Source organism: Ursus americanus, chromosome 10, assembly GCF_024610735.1.
Source record: "Ursus americanus isolate L20-20 chromosome 10, mUrsAme1.1.p, whole genome shotgun sequence".
NCBI lineage: Eukaryota > Metazoa > Chordata > Mammalia > Carnivora > Ursidae > Ursus > Ursus americanus.
Window position 1 is genome coordinate 68948488 of NC_142136.1, and position 19881 is coordinate 68968368.

At 35.8% G+C, this 19881-nt stretch overlaps 1 protein-coding gene across 7 annotated transcripts in view; it reads left to right on the top strand.

The window, feature by feature from the left end:
• KATNAL1 (katanin catalytic subunit A1 like 1) overlaps positions 1-19881 on the top strand; it is a 77660-nt gene that overhangs the window by 11918 nt on the left and 45861 nt on the right. For all 7 annotated transcript variants that reach the window (XM_045797020.2, XM_045797021.2, XM_045797025.2 and 4 more), the window contains exons 2-3: positions 6342-6517; positions 8731-8891. In XM_045797020.2, the coding sequence (XP_045652976.1) occupies positions 6356-6517; positions 8731-8891 (323 nt within the window). In that variant the 5' untranslated portion in view covers positions 6342-6355. The remainder of the gene's footprint in view (positions 1-6341; positions 6518-8730; positions 8892-19881) is intronic.

Genomic DNA, 19881 nt, shown 5'->3' on the forward strand with positions numbered 1-19881 from the left:
TTATGTATCTATTGAGATGATCATATATTTCATTTCTAGTCTTTTAAAATTCTATTTTTTTTTTTTAAATGGAAACCACCTTAAAAAAAACACCTTGAATTTTTGGTATATACCCCTCTTTGGTCATAATGCATTATCCTTTCTTATGTATTACTGCATCTGACTATCTAACATTTAAAGTTTTTTGTATCTATGTTCCTTAGAGATATTGGTATGTAAATTTCTTTTATATAATATCTGGTTTTGTTATCTGGATAATGCTGGCCTTAAAATATAAGTTGGACATTTTTCTCCCTCTTCTTTTTTTTTCTGAGAGTTTGCTTAGAATTTTATTTTTTCCTTAAATGCTTTGGGAGAATTCACTAGTGAAGCCATTTGGATCTGGAGGGTTTGTTTGTTTGTTAGTTTTGATGGGAAGATTTTAAATTACACGTTGCATATTATTGATTGATAGAGGACTATTCAGATTAACCACTCTATTTCTTCTTGAGGAAGCTTTGGTATTTTGTGACTTTTATAGAATTTGCCCATTTCATTAAGCCCTCTTTTACCTTTTAATATCTCTAAAGTTTGTAATGCCAACCCCTCCTTCATTTCTGATTTTGTTAATTTGTGTTTTCTCTTTCCCTTTTCTGGTCAGTATTACTAAAGGTATATTCATTTTAATGAGATTTCTTTTTTTTTTTTTTAAAGATTTTGTTTATTTATTTGACAGAGATAGAGACAGCCAGCGAGAGAGGGAACACAAGCCTGGGGAAGGGAGAGGAAGAAGCAGGCTCATAGCGGAGGAGCCTGATGTGGGGCTCGATCCCATAACACTGGGATCACGCCCTGAGCCGAAGGCAGACGCCTAACCGCTGTGCCACCCAGGCGCCCCCATTTTAATATTTCTAAAGAACCAGCGTGGCTACATTGAAATTTTCTGTTCTTCTGTTTCTACTTTATTGATTTCTGCTCTAAATTTATTGTGTTCTACTTCTTTTGGGTTTAATTTGTATTTTCCCAAATTCTTTTTTAAAATAATTAAAAGAAAAGATTTTATTTATTCATTTGAGAGAGAGAGAGAGAGCACGTGCACGAGCTAAGCAGGGAGCCTGATGGGGGCCAATTCCGGGACCTGGAGATCATGACCTGAGTGGAAGGCAGATGCTCAACTATCTGAGTCACCTAGGTGCCCCTTCCCAGGTTCTTAAGATAGAAGCTGAAAGCAGGAGTCAGCACATAACAGTCCGGGGACCAGATCTAGCCAGCCACTTTTTTTGAATGGCTTATGAATTGAGAATGGTATTTGCATTCTTTTAATGGTTAAAAAAGTCAAAAGAAGAATACTATTTTGTGACATGTGGAACTTCAGTGAAATTTAGTTATCAGTGTCGGTAAATAAAGGTTTACTGGAACACAGCCACACTCATTTGTTTGTATATTATTTATGGCTACTTTTGTGAGTTTGAGTAGTTGGGACAGAGATTTTGTGACATTCTCAATGTTTGGCCCTGCTGCTTGGTGCACTATAATCACTGTTTTAAGTAACCTGCATATCACTATACTGTGACATTTTACTTTATTAGCACATACCTATCATGTGTAAACAAAGATGAGGAAAATGGACTTAACATATTATACTTCTAAAGTACCTTAGAGTATGGATTATCAAATTAGATGACAGAGCCTTGATTATTACGTAGTGATACCATAGCTGTGCCAAAGAAATACAGTATACACTTGTATTACCAGACTAATCATTCATCACAGTATTCCCAACTCACAGGAAAATAATGGTCAGAAAAATTAGAAAATTTAAAAAGGAATATCTTACCATAGCAGAATTTCTTCACAAAAAAATTTTTTTAATGTTATGTTAGTCACCATACAGTACATCCTTAGTTTTTGATGTAGTGTTCCATGATTCATTGTTTGCGTATAACACCCAGTGCTCCATGCAATATGTGCCCCCCTTAATACCCATCACTGGCCTATCCCAATCCCCCACCCCCTCTTCACAAAATTATTAACAGTGAAAATCAGGCTGCACCGAGGTTAAGTTTCTGAGTGTCTCATTTGTTAGCCAAGTAAGGAAGTTGTTTACTGATGGTGCCGTAACTAAATCGTGTTTGATTGTAGTAGCCAAAGAAATGTGTCTGGAGAAAATAAACTTGTTTAAATCTATTAGCCTTTTGGCGAGAACAGTTGCTGGAAGAGTTGAGAACATTAATAATCAATTAAAAAACAAAGCAAATGATTTTGAGTGGTTTTCCTTGGCATTTGTGGATTGACAGAGGTTCCCAGTACAGCTCAATTGTCATTATTCAAGAAGTCAATTCTAAGTTTGAAGTTTTTGAAGAATTAGTTTTAAAAACAGTGTTCATGGAATAACTACAAACAAAAGTATTTACAAAAAGTTCAGAAAACACTAATTGTGTATGACCTGAGGTGGAATTGGCTAAGATGTATTACAACTGACGGTGGCAAAACTACGTGTAGAGCAGGAAAAGGCTGAGGTGAACAGATTGACAAAACTGAAATTGTAAAGTGGTTAAAAATCTATGGTTTTTTATGGTTTTATTTATCAGGTATTTTGCGGAGAATATTTGAATATATCATGCAATATAGAACTAGTAGCGTGTCAAGACTCAAGAGTGTTGCTCTTGTGGACTTAGTCTTTGTCAGCTCCATGAATTTTTGTCAGAAATAGAAGCTGAATATCCTGACTTTCCCTATCACACTGCAGTTCGGTGGCTTAGTAGTGGTAAAGTTATATTTTAGTCTTTTGGGCTTAGGGCTGAATTGACGTTTTTCTGAATGAGAGAAGCTGCTCTCAACCACTGTTACTGAACACTGAATGGCTTTGGAAATCAGCTTTTGCTGCAGACTTGATAATGTTTCTTAATGTACTCAATCTAAAATTACAAGCAAAACAGTGGTTATATGCAAAACTTAAAAGTTATTTCGATGCCAACTAGTGTTGTTTAAATCACAAGTAATATTAAGCCGTTTTATGTAGCTTTGCATGCCATCAGAAGTGAAGGTAAAGTAGTGATGTCACTCAGATTTGTGGTAGATAGAGTTTCTGAGCTCCATTTCAGCAGCCTTCTGAGACTTTGATGCAAATGCAAAGGAAATTACCATATTACAAAATCCATTTAACTTGCACCTTAACCTTTAATTGGAAGTGATTAATCTGCAATGTAAGGACATGCTGAAAGACAAATATTAAGAGAAGAATAAAGTCTGTAGTTACCTTCCAAACAATGGACATGCTGAATTGAAATCATATGTATGTGACGGCACCTTTCTGTGTAAAAAAGACATTTTCAAACATGAAATAAATAAACTCTTATTAAAAAGCACTATTACCATATGAATGTTTGCAATTGATTTTTTAAAAAAGATTTTATTTATTTATTTGAGATAGAGCGAGAGTGTGCAAGAGAGAGAGCACGCCAGTTGGCAGGGGCAGAGGGAAAGGGAGAAGCAGGCTCCCCACTGAGCAGGGAGCCCTGTGCAGGGCTCAATCCCAGGACCCTGGAATCATGACCTGGGCCAAAGGCAGATGCTTAGCTGACTGAGCCACCCAGGCACCCCTGCAATTGACTTCGATGATAAGGAACACAAATTTTGAATCTCAACTAAGTGAAATATTATCTCCCCCCCGCCCCCCAAAAGAACTTCATTCTTACCAGGAGATGGGTTTTACAAAAGTGTACTCAGTGGTTATTACTATAATGTTTTAAATTTTATCAATAAAAATTATGGAAATTTTTGTCTCATAATTTAAGTATTTATATAATATCCTTAATTTTGCCTGTTGACACTGAAAGCCTAAAATATTTACCATCTGACCTTTTACAGAAAGAGTTGCTGGGGTGCCTGGGTAGCTCAGTTGGTTAAACATCTGCCTTTGGCTCAGGTCATGATCCCAGGGTTCTGGAATCAAGTCCTGCATCAGGCTCCCTGGCAGGGAGCCTGCTTCTCCCTCTCCCTCTGCTTGCTGCTCCCCCAGCTTGTGCTCTCTCTCTGTGTCAAATAAAATCTTTAAAAAAAGTTTGCTGACCTCTGTTTTATGTCAAGATATTTTTATCCTGCATAGTTGTGAACCTGCACATATTAGCAGAATTAATGCTTTTGTGTCACAGTGACTTTAAAAGAAAATAATATATGGAACAGCTTTGTTTCTACTGGATTTATTAATTACAGCTCATTCTCTGTAATAAGACTTTATTGCTTGGTGTTACTGTTCTGATTTGAACAAGAGGTTTTCCATGGTTTCTGTGTGGGTAAATCTGAACACTGAAGTTTGTAACTGTGCAAATGTAGTGTACTCTTTGCTGTGGTGCGATTCTCAAATAACACAGATGCTGCTTTCAAGAACTTTTGCGCGAAGGGACAGATAATATGTCAAAACACATAAAGGAAACGGGTTTATTTTCAAGAATGTACTGGAGTCCTTTGGAATGCCTAGAACTAGATGTGCTTAATTTTGAGGAAGAGTTTTTGAACCCCTGAGAAATAGAGAAGAGGTAGAGAGAAAGGGCCAAGCAGCACCAAAATTTAATTCCCTCAGAAATGCACGGAGAAATGTTTTTTTAATTTAAATTCAATTCAGTTACTTAACATATAGTGTATAGTTTCAAAGGTAGAGTTAGGTAATTCATCAGTTGTATATAACACCCAGTGCTCATTAAATCATGTGCCTCTTATGGTTTGTCTCCCTTTCTGATTTTTTTTTTTCATTTTTCTCTCTCTTCCTGTATGCTCCTCTGTTTTGTTTCTTAAATTCCACATATGGGTGAACTCCTATGATAATTATCTTTCTCCGGTTGACTTACATCGCTTAGCATAATACCCTCTAGTTCCATGAGTGTTGTTGCAAATGGCAAGATTTCATTTTTTTTGATGGCTGAGTAATATTCCATTCTGTACATAAACCACATCTTCTTTATCCATTCACCTGTTGATGGACATCTGGGCTCTTTCCATAGTTTGGCTATTGTGGATATTGCTGCTGTAAACATTGGGGTGCAGGTGCCCCTTTGGATCACTACATTTTTATCTTTGGGGTATATACCTAGTAGTGCAATTGCTGGGTCAGAGGGTAGCTCTATTTTCAACTTTTTGAGGAATCTCCATACTGTTATCCAGAGTGGCTGTACCGGCTAGCATTCCCACAAATAGTATAAGAGGGTTCCCCTGTCTTTGCATCCTTACCAACATTTGTCGTTTCCTGACTTGTTAATTTTAGCCATTCTTGGTGGGTGTGAGGTGGTATCTCATTGTGGTTTTGATTTGTATTTCCCTGATACTGGGTGATGTTGAGCATTTTTTCATGTGTCTGTTGGCCATTTGTATGTCTTCTTTGGAGACATGTCTGTTCATGTCTTCTGCCCATTCTTGACTGGATTAGGCATGGAGAAATATTTTGATTTTCTCTACTAAGTGGATTTCATTGGTTTACTGTTCTGGGAAGTAAGAGTAGGGCAATTTGGACTCTTCCTGGATATCTTTCTGCTGTATCTCTGAACTTCCTACTCTTTGTAGTCTTGGATGGAAAGTATCTTTGTGTAGAGGCCTTGGGTGATTCTTGGATGAGTTTGGGAAGCCAGGAAGAAAAGCCAGAATTAGTGGGCTGGACGGCTTTGGTGGAAACCAGAGGTTCAGATGATAACTCTTTTTCCTAGCACCTGAGGAAGGGAAAAGATCAATGATAGTTATTTGCACAGACAAAAAGCTATAGAATGGAATGGCAAATCATTGAAGTTTACAAGCTGAGGAGCAAAAAGCACTCAGGTAGTTTAATTCACGGGTTTTTGCTTAGACTTAAGTTCTGTGGGACAATTAAATACATATAAATGATGCACGGACAGCTAGAGGCTGTTCCTTCAAAATGTATTCCTTAACTATGACTTTTGATTTTGGGGGCTAAAATGTTTTAGAGCTAATTTTTGCAGTTTTTTCAGTGGAAAAAATATGTGATATTCATACATATCTATTTATTGTCAAGAATAAATTAAATACAGTCAAGTTCATCCTTATTGTTATTACAGCTTATGGTAATTATAAATGAGCAAGGGAAACTAGTGTCCAATTTATGTACCTTTAACATAAGCCAATATTTCAGAGCTGTGTAATTTCTCTGTGTTATCTCCTTAGGTGTTCTTTCATGATGTCCTTTGTACTTCCCAAATTAGAAACTTTGTTCAGTATTATAAGATGCATTCAGATAACCTCAAAGAAAGAACCATTTTGACTTTGAAAGTAGTTTTAAGTAGAGATTTTAAATAATAAGAAAAAATGTTCTAAAGTTGGTGCCAAAAACTTAATAAGACATTATGTATTCTGTGTAGGTCTCTGGAGGAAGATGAATTTGGCTGAGATTTGTGACAATGCAAAGAAAGGAAGAGAATATGCACTTCTTGGAAACTATGACTCATCAATGGTATATTACCAGGGGGTGATACAGCAGATTCAAAGACATTGCCAGTCAGTCAGAGACCCGGCTGTCAAAGGCAAATGGCAACAGGTAAGACACATTCAAGTATTGAGTGAGTGAGGGCTGTAGTTTGTTATACTTGAGAGACTGGAGTTGGCAAATTAGTTGGAGGTTTTGTAAATAGTTTTTATTTGTCCAAATACCGAAATATATTTAAAATGTACTCTGAATAATTTTGTCTTGCCCAGTTAGTATTTTATATATTTTTCATAGGTTTCATGAGACATATTTTGAAGATATTTAATTCTAATTGAATCTCCTTTCAATTTTTAAAATTTTCATGATCAGTCACCTAGTTGTGTGTGATTTTTGATATGAGGTATTTCTACTTGCCCTTTCCCCTTTCATTTTTACATGAAGTTTTGAACCATTTCATTAAACTTTTCTTTTAAGAAAGTTTCCTCTTCTTTTGAAAGACTCCCTACAAATACAAAGGAGACAATAATCTAATGAAACTAATATATTTTCTGTGTCTCTTGACTGTACAACTTGGTTATATAATAGTACAGTTAATAAAAACTTGAATTAGAATTTCCCCACTTATTCTTAAAACTTAAGATCCTTTTAAAATTAAAAGTACAAAGTCAAGCATTTCTTTGAAGTTTCCATTTAATGTACTAATGCCTTTCAAGTGTTTCTTTTAATTTTTCCATGTCAGAAATTGATGTTTCACAGAGTTTTCAGGGTAAATTTGGCTTATTTTCCGACTTAAGCCTTACCAAATTATGTTGAGTGAGAACAATATACTTGCTTTAACTCAAGTTGAATTTTTAGTTGTGTTTTTTCTATCTGCATACTAGCCACAGGCAAGAGTGGTTTATTAGCTTGGAAATATTTTTGACAATTTCTTAATTGTGTTAAGTAGTGACCATTTCTATTCAGATATTTCTACTATATTTATTTCCATTAGGTTCTGTAATTTCATTTCTGCAAGTATATAATTGTATATATTAGCAGGTGAATTTTACCTAGATTTTTCTTTTCTCTGCTTTATAGTAAAGTGCTTTCTGGTTAAAAACAAATTAGAATTATTAAAATGAATTTATAAATGTAATTTTCAATCTATTATCTGTTTGCCTCTGAAAATTAGTTTGGTCTCACAGTTTGAAAACACAAGAGTTTCCACATAGTAGGTACTCAGTGAAGTTTCTTAAATATGGGAAAAATCTTGCCTTTGAACTCAAAATGAACTTTATCCAACACTTGAAAGAATTTAAACAAGTCTAGAAGAATTCAGATCTTAGGTGAAGGAGAATTTTTTTTTTTTTAAAGATTTTATTCTGCTTTTCTTTTTTTCTTTCTTTCTTTCTTTTTTTTAAAGATTTTATTTATTTATTTGATAGAGAGATACAGCCAGAGAGAGGGGGAACACAAGCAGGAGGAGGTAAGAGAGGAAGAAGCAGGCTCCCAGCAGAGGAACCTGATGCGGGGCTCAATCTCAGAACGCTGGGATCACGCCCTGAGCTGAAGGCAGACACTTAACCACTGCGCCACCCAGGCACCCCTAGGTGAAGGAGAATTTAAATAAAAATTGGAAATGGTTAATGCTTTGTATTCCAGCACTTCAGGTTTTCATATGCTCACTACAGGCATTTCATACTGAGTGATATTAGGAATAGGAAATGCTGGTGAAAATTTTGGCTGATAATTTTCTGAAGGCTATTTACAAATATATTAAAAGGATTTAGCATTAATGTTTTAGATTTCTGGGAATGGTTAACTCGTTACTGACTTAGTTGCTTGTTTTAAATTATATTAATGGTCATCACATTCATTGGTAGAAATAAGAGTTCCATTTTGAAAAATATATAACTACTTCCCCTACAAAAAAGTATATAATGTATTTTTTTCAATCCAGTTCCTGCCCTCCTATCTATATTACTTTAAATAGCTTAGTTTTTTTTTAATGCTTTAATGACTCATTTTGCATACTTCGACATTGAGAAAACGTGCATTCTTTTTTTTTTTTTTTTTAAGACTTATTTATTCTAGAGAGAGAGAGAGCGCGCGGGCACGCTTGAGGGGCAGAGGGAGAAGGAGAGAGAGAATCTCAAGCCGACTCCGGAAATGAAGCTCAGGCTCAATGACCCTGAACTCAGGACGTGAGCCGAAAGCAGGGGTGGGACACTGAACCCATGGTGCACCGAGGCACCCTGAGAAAACTTGCATTCTATAACAATTTATTATTTGCCATCCATATAAACTTTAAACAGTTTCCAGCATAAAGGTTATTTTCTTTTAAGGTTCGGCAGGAATTACTGGAAGAATATGAACAAGTTAAAAGTATTGTCAGCACTTTGGAAAGTTTTAAAATGGACAAGCCCCCAGATTTCCCTGTGTCTTGTCAAGATGAACCATTTAGAGATCCTGCTGTTTGGCCACCCCCTGTACCTGCAGAACACAGGTAAATGGGACTTTATATTCTCTTTAGGTACTTTTAAGGTTAATTGATACTCAGTGTGAAGAGAATGAAGCTTTATTTGAATGAAGTATGAAAAAATATGTGGGGGAGTGTGCAAATTTAATACTTTTTTACAATTTTCACACCGATAGGTTTACAGAGTTTTTGATATAGAAGTAAATCATTTGTCATGTATCTTTTAGAATGTTTTACTACTTTAAATCATAACAATAGAAATCTACTGCTAGTCCTAAAATTTATCAGTTACATGAGATCTTTTAGATTTTCCATCAGCATAAAAACTTGGATGGCTTTTTTGCTTTAAAACGTTTTGGTTTAAAATATTTTAACAACTTTAGACAAAATGGGGGACAAATTGGACTCATCTGGTCAGGCCTACAGCCAGTTTCCAGAGTCATAGTGTAGAAGGAACCTTATCATTCCTTAAAAGTTAGAGGTCACATTCCCTCATGTGGCATATGAGGCTCTAAGTTTATCTCCCTGATGTGCAACCTACCATCATCTACATTAAACCTCTTGCTGTTCTTTCCTTTTTGTTTTTGCACGGTCTAGTCTTTCTACAGGGGAGTCCCATGATCCCCATCTGAGCAACTCATATTCATTGTTCAGCTCAACTGTATTTTTTCTCTTCAGCCTTTCTCAGTTTGCTTAAACATAGCAGTTCGTTCATAGCAGTTACCATGTTGCATTTCTTGGTCTCTTCACCAAATTAGAAGCTTTGCTAGGGCAAAGCTTTTTCTTTTCTCGAAACAAAACAAATAATAACAAACTTTTATCACTAACACAGTGTTTGGCACATAGCAGGCATTCAACCAACATTGAATGAATAATTCCATTAATTTCACAATGAGGAAACTGAGGCCCGAGAGACCCTGAACTATAAGTTAGGCTAGGCCAGGATCTGAGTTTCGGGCTTTCTGGCTTTCAGTCCCCTTGATTGTGAAGTGGTATTGTGGCCAGAGTGTTGCATCATAGAAAATAAGTTCCCTTTGGTCAATAGCTGTGATCATGTGTTTAACTTGTTTATCTCATGAAGTTTCCTAAAAGCATTTAAAGAACTGTGAAAAGTGGTTAATTTATTCCTTCAGGGTTTTTTCCACTGAGTTACAGATAATTTTATGATTCCCATTATAAAAACACTAAATGATGATTCTTTTCTAAGGTCTACAACAATACAGCTCAATTCACAGATGTAACCACTTTCAGGTGTTTTGTATTAAGGTCGCTAACCATTATCTTCTCAAAAGGCAATGTTTTAGGAGTCATGGATTTGTTACCATGGAAGTTCCAAAGTAAATACCGAGAAAAAGAAATAATGGCATTTTGATTTATCAGAACTTGAAAATTTTGTGGATGTATGTGTCATAAAATACCTTAGTTTTTTCTGAAAGTCATTAATTCAGAAATATACTTCTAGTTTACAGCTAAAAGCTGACAATAACTTTATGTACAGTTGGCATATAACATTATGTGAGTTAAGGTGTGCAGTGTGTTGATTGGAGATATATATAGATTTATGGCAATTTGATTACCATGGTAGCATTATCTAACACCTCCATCATGTCTTGTTGTAATCATTTCTTTTTTCTTTTTTTTTCTGGTGGGAACAATTAAGATCTAGTCTCTCAGCATCTTTGAAAGTTATAATACAGTATTATTGTATATTATCTCTATGCTGTGTGTTAGATTTCCAGGACTTACTTATCTACTAATTGCAACTTTGTACCCTTAAACATCTTCCCAATTCTCCTCAGCCCCTGGTATTTAACTCTCTGTTGTTACAATTTTGTTTTTTTGTTTTGTTTTGTTTTTTTTAATAACAATTTTTTATTATGTTAGTCACCATACAGTACATCCTTAGTTTTTGATGTAATGTTCCATGATTCGTTATTTGCATATAACACCCTACAATTTTGTTTTTTTTAGATTCTACATGTAAGTGAGATCATATAGTATTTGTCTTTGTCTGACTTATCTCACTTAGCATAATGCCCTCAAGGTCCATCCATGTTGTTGAAGATGGTAGAATTTCTTTCTTTCTCATTGCTGAATAATATTCCATTACATATAAATATATATGTATATGTATATATACAATAATATGTAATGTGTATATGCATATATATGTATATGTGATGGGATATTATTCGTTTTACCTCTTTATTCATTCATCTGTTGATAGACACTGTATGTTGTATGTTTCACTTCTTTATTCATCCATCTGTTGATAGACATTTAAATTGTTTTCATATTTTGGCTATTGTGCATAATGCTGCACTGAACATGGGAGTGCATGTATCTCCTCCATATCATGTTTTCATTTTCTTTGACTATGTACCCAACAGTGGAATTGATGGATCATTTGACAGTTCTATTCTTAATTTTTTGATGAACTTCCATACTGTTTTCTATAGTGGCTGAACCACTTTGCATTCCCACTAACAGTGAACAAGGGTTCTCTTTTTTCCACATTCTTGCCAACACTGTCCTCTTGTCTTCATGATGATAGCCATTCCAACTGTGGAATTTCTGTACCTGTGGGCCATTTTGGATGTCTCCTTTGGAAAAATATCTATTTGGTTCCTCTGCCCATTTTTTAATTGTATTTTGTTGTTGTCGTTGTTGTTGTTGAGTCACATGAGTTCTTTATATATTTTGGCTGTTAACCTCCTTATCCGATATATGTTTTGCAAATATTTTTTCCCATTCAGAAGGTTGTTGTTTCCTTTTTTGATTGTTTCTTTTGCTGTGCAGAAGCTTTTTATTTTTATTTATTTTTATTTTTTATTTTTTTATTATAATAATATTTTTTTATTATATTATGTTAGTCACCATACAGTACATTCCTGGTTTTTGATGTAAAGTTCAATGATTCATTAGTTGTGTATAACACCCAGTGCACCATGCAATACGTGCCCTCCTTACTACCCGTCACCAGCCTAACCCATTCCCCCACCCTCCTCCCTTCTGAAGCCCTCAGTTTGTTTCTCAGAGTCCATAGTCTCTCATGTGAAGCTTTTTATTTTGATGTAGACTCACTTGATTCTTGCTTTTGTTACTTGTGCTTTTGATGTCATACCCAAAATATCATTGCCAAGACCAATGTCAAGGAGTTTCTTTTTTTTTTTTTAAAGATTTTATTTATTTATTTGTCAGAGAGAGACAGAGAGAGGGAGCGCATGAGCAGGGGGAGGGGCAGAGGGAGAAGCAGGCTCTGCCCTGAGCAAAGAGCCTGATGTGGGACTTGATCCTAGGACCCTGAGATCACGACCTGAGCTGAAGGCAGATGCTTAACCGACTGAGCCACCCAGGCATCCCAAGGAATTTCTTTCCATGTTTTTCTTCTAAGAGTTTTATGATATCAAGTCTTACGTTTAAGTCTCTTAAACTTGAACTTTTCAAGTTCATTTTTGTGATTGGTGTAAGGGGTCCAATTTTATTTTTCTGTTTGTGGTTATCTAATTTTCTCAACGCTGTTTGTTGAAAAGACTATTCTCTCCCCATTGAGTATTCTTGACTCTCTTGTCAAATATTAGTTGACCATAAATACAGGGGTTTATTTCTGCATTCTCTGTTCTGTTCCATTGGTGTCCATGTGTGTTTTTATGCCAGTACTGTATTGTTTTAATTACTGAAGCTTTGTAGTATAGTGTGAAATCAGGAAGTGTGATGCCTCTGGCTTTGTTCTTATGATTGTTTTGGCTATTTGGGGTCTTTTGTGGTTCCATACAAATTTTAGAGTTTTTTTTTTCTATTTCTATGAAAAATGCCATTGGGATTTTGATAGGGATTGTTGTGTTGAATGTGTAGATGGCTTTGAGTAGTATAGACATTTTACCAGTATTAATCTTCCGATCCGTGAACATGGGATATCTTTCCATTTGTTTGTGTTTTCTTCAATTTCTCTCATTAAAGTTTTGTGTTTTCAGTGTACAGATCTTTCACTTATTTGGCTAAATGTATTCCTAAGTATTTTATTGTTTTTGATGCTGTTGTGAATGGGATCGTTGTCTTTCTTTTCAGATGTTTCCTTGTTAGTGTATAGAAACACAACTGACTTCTGTATGTTGATTTATATCCTGCAACTTTACTGAATTTGTTGATTAGTTCTAAGAGAATTTTGGTTGAGTCTCTAGGGCTTTTTATATATAAGATCATATCATATGCAAATGATGACAACTTTTGCTTCTTCATTTCTGATTTGGATGCCTTTTATTTTTTTGTCTTGCCTAAGTGTGGTAGCTAGGACTTCCAGCACTATGTTGAGTAAGAATGCTGAGAGTGGGCACCCTTGTCTTATTCCTGATCTTAGAGCAGAAGCTTTCCATTTTCACTTTTAAGTATGATGTTATTTGTGAGCTTACTTGTGTGTGGCCTTTATTATGTTGAGGTATGTTTCTTCTATACCCAATTTGTGGAGGTTTTTTTTTTTTTTTTTTTAAATCACACAAGGCTGTTGTATTTTGTCAATTTTTTTTGCATCTATTGAGATGTTCATATGATTTTTTTTTCATTCTGTTAATGTGTTATATCACATTTATTGATTTCTGTATGTCGAACCACCCTGATGTCCCAGGGATAAATCCCATTTGGTCATGGTGTATAATCCTTTTAAGGTATTTTTGAATTCATATTCAATGGGAATATTTTACTAATACTTTATTAAGAATTTTTGTATTCCTGGAGTGCCTGGGTGGCTTGGGTGGGCTCCCTGCTCAGCAGGGAGTCTGCTTCTCCCTCTCCCTCTGCCCCTCATGCCACCGCCCCCCCCCCCGGCTCATCTGCTCTCTCTCTCTCAAATAAATAAATAAAATCTTTAAAAACAAAGAATTTTGTATTCCTTAGGGATATCAATCTATAGTTTTCTTGTAGTATTCTTATTCCATGAAATAGCTACGATTATTGTTTTCCCATATTACTATTGCTAACTTATTATTATGAACCCCATTTGCAGCTGAGGAAATTTAAGCTTACAGAGTTTGTTATTTTCCCAAAGTCATCTGAACAAGTAAGTGGCAGAATCAGGATTTAAAACCAAATCTTCTCAACTTATTTATATCCACTTTACTGCATTACTTTCCTACACATATTCAGTGGTATCTGTGGGTTTCAATGTACATCTATATATCCTAATACATATATAGATCTATTATCTACTTGATTAAATTCTTATTAGAGGTTGTAAGAGAATAAGGAAGCTGAAAATACTTAATGAAATAAGTATTGGTACTTTAAATATAAATTTTTTTTCTTTGGGAACACCACACTGAAATTACAGTGTGAATCAGTGGGAAAATATAATTTAGCTTGTTTTGTATAAAATGTTTCTGGGATGCATCTGATGTATTTGGCATTAGCTACTAATTTGGTAACCTTGCTTTCGGGTCTGTCCTTTTCACTTAATGGACTTTTAACACAAAACTTCTCTATCCCTGTTTCTGCACACGAAGATAATCTGTAGACTGTGGTCTCCAGCAGTGGTTTGCCACATTATTTCAACTTATACCTTATATGTCATGCCTCTGCTGAGTTTAATCAGGATCCTGTTTTAAATCACTAGCAGCTGCTTGGATAAATCAAAACAATCTTTGAAAATGAATTAGATTCAGTGTCTTAAATGTGAGGAAATTGAGCTACAGTTTATGATAGGAGATAGTGGCAGTATTAGAACTAAACTCCAGAAAGATGAAGCCTCCAGATCATTCTTAGTGTCCTAAGTTAAAGGGTATTTTGGATTAAGTTCCTTATAATATTTTCCATGTAAGTTTACTTAGTGCATTCTCTTTATTTTTTAAATTTTATTTATTTGAGAGAGAGAGAGAGAGAGAGAGAGAACAAACACTGGTGAGGGGCAGAGAGAGAGGAAGAAGCAGACTTCCCGCTGAGTAGGAAGCCCCATGTGGACTTGATCCTGGGACCCTGGGATCATGACCTCAGCTAAAGCAGATGCTCAAGTGAATTCTCTTTAAGGAGACCATTTGAAAATGGTCTCTCCTAGTGAGATCTGAAGAAATGGAACAGATTTTCTGCATTGGAGCAATATTTGATATTGCATATATTCAATAAACTATTCTTTATTCAACTTAAAAAATTAATGTGTTACGTCTTTTTAAGTTACAGCTTTTGGGACAGATGGCAGTAAAAATAGGATCCACAAGCCTGAAAGTAATCATTTGGCTATTTCTGTATAGGTAAAATAGAACTCTAATAGGCCTTCCAATGTTTTTTATCTGGAACCAAGGGAAAGGGCATAATGTGTTTCCCTGTACGTAGAAATAGTAAGATTGTTTTTTATCCAGTTTGTGCTACTCTGTAGAATTTCAGCAAAGAGGAAATTTTTATTGACTTGGTATAAAGTTGTTGCTTTGTTTCTTTGGTACCCAAATAGATTAAGTTACTGTTAGTATTTTAGGCCCCAATTTGCAGTAGAAAAAGTTCAAGTAAGGCCAATGTCAAGTACTGATAGAGAGTAGACTACCATCTCATCTTTATAGGCATTTCATACAGGCTCTTGGCTGTTATTTTCCTGGGATTAAGAGGCAGGAGAGCAAGTTTTCTGTGTGTGTTTTTGTTTTTAACCGTTCCACCACTAATTGAGTAGTCCTCCAAGTTAAGTTCCCTTCTCCTTGCCTCATTGTCTCCCCTGTAAAATGTATATTATGATGAGATTGTTTTGTAAAATTGTTTTGAAGTCTTAGGAAGAAAAGCACTGTGTCATTGATATATCCAACATATATTTTATGAACATTCATCATATGCTAGTCATGATCTTTGGCCTTGTGGAAAGTATAAAGGTAATAGACACCCCCACAGACCTTGGCATCCAGAAACCAGTAAGAGAAAATGCAGGCATCCTGGAAAGCTTGAGCTAGGATGCTGGCACCTATTATATGCCAAGTGCTGTGTCATATATGCCAGTACTATGCTGGGGATATGGTGGGATTCAGAAATGGACACAGTCCTTGCCCTCTTAAGCATATGGTCTTGTAAAATGTGTGTGAGAACCATTAGTGAGGCAGAATGGATAGGATTTGAAATAGAGAGAGAGGATTAATGAAATAAAGAGAACTGAGAGAAAAATTGGAGTAGATGATTAAATTTCTTGATCAAGCTGTTTAATAGGAGCTGGAAATGAGAACCAGAACTTAGGAGAGATTGGGGTTAGTGTTAGTAATTTAGGAATCATCAGCAAGTAAGGAATTTTAAGATGGAAAGTTTAATGTCTTTATATGGTGGAATAGGTTATTTGTCTAATATGATTGGCAGGTTGAGAATATACTCATTTTAAAAAAAACGTTCTAGAGTCCTATTCTCTTCCAAAATTCTGTTTCTGGAGGATGGAGTGGGCTTTCTTTTTTAGATTGTGGGTAGAATACAGCTAACATTGTTAATTAATCACGATAACTGACATTTATTGAGTTCCTAACTGTGAATCAGGTACTGTGCTAACAAACTCTTCACATGCTTTATTTCTTAATTCTCACAACCATCCTCTAAAATAGATCCTATTATTATCATCTCTATTTTTTTTTAGAGAAGAAATTGAGGTTTCATGATCCTATTAAGCAACTTTATCTAATTCTGCATGTAGGTAAAGTAAGATAAGGATTTGAAAATTGTATTGGATTTAGCAACGTGGAGTTCATTGGTGGTTGTGATGAATAGTTTTCTGGAATGGTAGTGAATAATGGAGTGGGTTCAGAGAATGGAAAGAGAGGAATTGAAAACAATGAGTATGTGTAGTACTTTCAGTGAGTCTTGCTGACAAGGGGAGCAGAGAAATTGAGTGGTAGTTGGGGAAGACACAGAGTCAAGACTTGTTTTAGAGAGGAGAGAACCGGCAGGGTGTTTGTAGGCTGGCGAGCATACTGCAGGGGAAGGGGAAAACCGTTGATGTCAGGGATGGAGGGGACGACATCAGGGGCGATGTGCTGGAGTGACAAGGGGAGATGGGGTCTAGTGTACAAGTTCAGGTGATTCAGAGTAACTGGAGGGAAGACCTGTTGTTACATAGGGTATGGATGTAGAGAAGTGGGTGGATACAGAGGAGAGCATTTGTAGAAGTTCTCTTCTGGTTATTTCAACGAGGGGGGGGAAAAGCAAGCAAGGTCATTTAAGAGTGAGGATAGAGGGAGCAGATGTTTTCCAGGGTCTAAATTCTGATCAAATTATCCTAAGAGTGAGAAGTCACTTCTTTTGGCTATTTTATATTATTTTTTTTCTTTTGTGTAAGTTTTCTCTAGGGAGCATTTGTCTTATTTTGTAGAACTCAGTCACTCATTTGAAGTTTTTGTTTTGGAATTCTAGATATTTATTACAATAAGTGCCTAAAAACTTGGTGTTTCTACCATTTTTTTTTTTATGTTACAGAAAAGACAACTGAAAGATAGAAATTTTAATTCATTAGAGATAAACTAAGGAGTGAGAACAAGATAGTGGTAAGTCAGAATGAAATCTTAACACATTACTTTTAAATTTGGGGAAAAATCTTTGCCTCACTGCACTTGAGCTACTGTCAGTCCCCCTCTTTGCTCCTTTGGCAAATTACTGTCATGTGTACTGTACCTGTATCACCTTTCATGGCCATGCTTTCCGGAATAACTAGAGATCCTGGATCTCCATCGTTGTGGTATTGGGACTGAATTCTTGAAGATTACTTCCTAATTTAATAATGGAATGCCTATTCTCAAGACTTACTGTATTTAACTTATGTAACATTTGGCAATGTTTACCATCTTTTTCCTTGGAACTTTCTTCTTAGGGCTTCTGTGACATTACAGCATTCCTTTTTTCTTCCTCTTTTTCTTTTTTGATTGTTGCCTCTTCTCTTTCCATTATCGCTGACTCTTATTCGCTAGTCCCCATGCTTTTGCTCTTTCTATATTCAGTTCAGCTCAACATACCCAGAACCCGCTGTGTACTAGGCACTATAGATGCAAAAAATAGGAGGAAGATTCCTCCCCTTCAGGAGCTCAGATTCTAGGAAAGCTGTTTTCTTTGCCAGGAGCTTGATAATTAGCCAGACTTTGAGGGTTCATCCTAACTTTGTCACTTAGTGTCTGTGAAGACAAGCTGTTCAGTCTTTTCCTCATTTTCCTCCTCTGTAAATTGGGGATCAATGCTACAGTTATCTCGTGGGTTTATTTTGAGAACCGCATGATTGAATACAAGTAAAGTGTAAAGAACGGCAAGGCACATAGGATGTGCTCAAAAAATATTTGTAGTTTTCATCGCCCATTCCCCTAGCCCTCACCCCAACCCCACTAGGCATTCAGATGACTAATGTCCTCACCTTATTTAGGTCTTTGTTCAGATGTCACCTAGAAATTCTTACCTGACCACCTTATTTATAATACTTATCCCCTTAGGGGGATGGGCAAAATGGAGAAAGGGAAGTTGGAGGTACAGGCTTCCATTTATATAGTGAATAAGTCATGAGGATGAAATGTAATAGCGCATAGGGAATATAGTCAGTGGTATTGTAATAGCTTTGTGTGGTGATAGGTGGAAGCTACACTTGTGAGCACAGCATAATGTAGAGAGATGTTGAATCACTGTGTGTTACGTGTGAAACTAATGTTATGTGTCAACTGTGCTCAAAAATTTAAAATATAATTTACCCCCTCACTTGTCATCACTCTGTCCCCTTACTCTGCTCTATTTTTCTTCATAGTACTTACTGCTACCTGATATTATAGTCTGTGTTTATTGTTTATCCTTACTACCTTGCAAGCTCAGTAAGGTCAGGGCCTTTGACTTTTTACTGCTGTACCCTCAACAGCAAGAATAGTGCTCAGCACAGTGTAGGCATTCAATAAGTATTTGTTGAATGAATGAGTGAATAAAATACTTATTTAGGTTTATTCATGTGTTTACTAAGTGTTTTGTTCACCATTCCTTGCATTTCACTCTTTCTAGATTCCATTTCTTCTTTGCTGGAGTATATCCTTTAGTAGTTCTTACACACATCTCTCTTAGTGGTAAACCCTCAATTTTTGTTTCAAAATATCATTTTCCTGTCACTTTTAAATGATAGTTTAGTATAGAACACCAGATTGGCAGTTATTTATTCTCTCTCTTTTGAAAGTGACATCAATAGTAGTTTTATTTTTATCTTCTGGCTTATATCATCAGTCTAACTATAGATAGATAACTTATCTTTTCTCTCCCATTGTTTTCCTGATTTTGTTTTTGTCTTTGGTGTTAAACAGTTTCGTGATGACTTATCTAAGTGTGAATTTATTTTTACTTATACTACTTCAGACTTGCGTTTCTTTTGTTTCAAATTCTTCATGCTTTTAAAAAACATCTTAAACATTCATTTTATATTCTATAACTGGTAGTTCTATTATCCGAAGTTATTGGGAGTTTTATCTTTTTTTTTTTTTTTTTTTAATTTCTAATGGCTCTTGTTTGTGGTAAAGTTGAGTGTCTCTTCAAGGGTTTAGTCATTCTAAGGTATTGCTAAGGGGATGTCATTCCTGAGAGGTTCTGTGTTTGCTTCAGCCAGGTGCCCTGGATGTCACCTGCCCAGGACCACTTTTAGGTACATTTCTTTGCCTAAGGTAGTATAAAACTGAATCTCAGATCACGTGACAGCAGGCCCTTAGTTACTGTTTCTAGGGGAGACATTGGCCTCACTCCACAAATAATGGAACATAGGCCCAGATAAACAGATGTACTTGTTCTCCCACATATGTGTTTTAAATTCACCCCTTTCACTGAGGTTGTAGTCCTTTGACAGTGCTGGCTGTATGTGATAGTCTTGGTTCCAGCTTCTTTGATTGGTGTGGGCCTAAGGCCTTGTCTCAGGTCTTCCTGTGTGGTCATTAAACTTTAGGCCCTTAAGTGTGTGAGGCCTGGAAACTCTAAAGGACTGCCATGCCATCAACTTTCTTTTATTTATTTTTTGGCCTTTAGGCATTTCTCTTACCCTCTAGTAAGCTCCCCTATGTTTATAGAAGGGTATTTG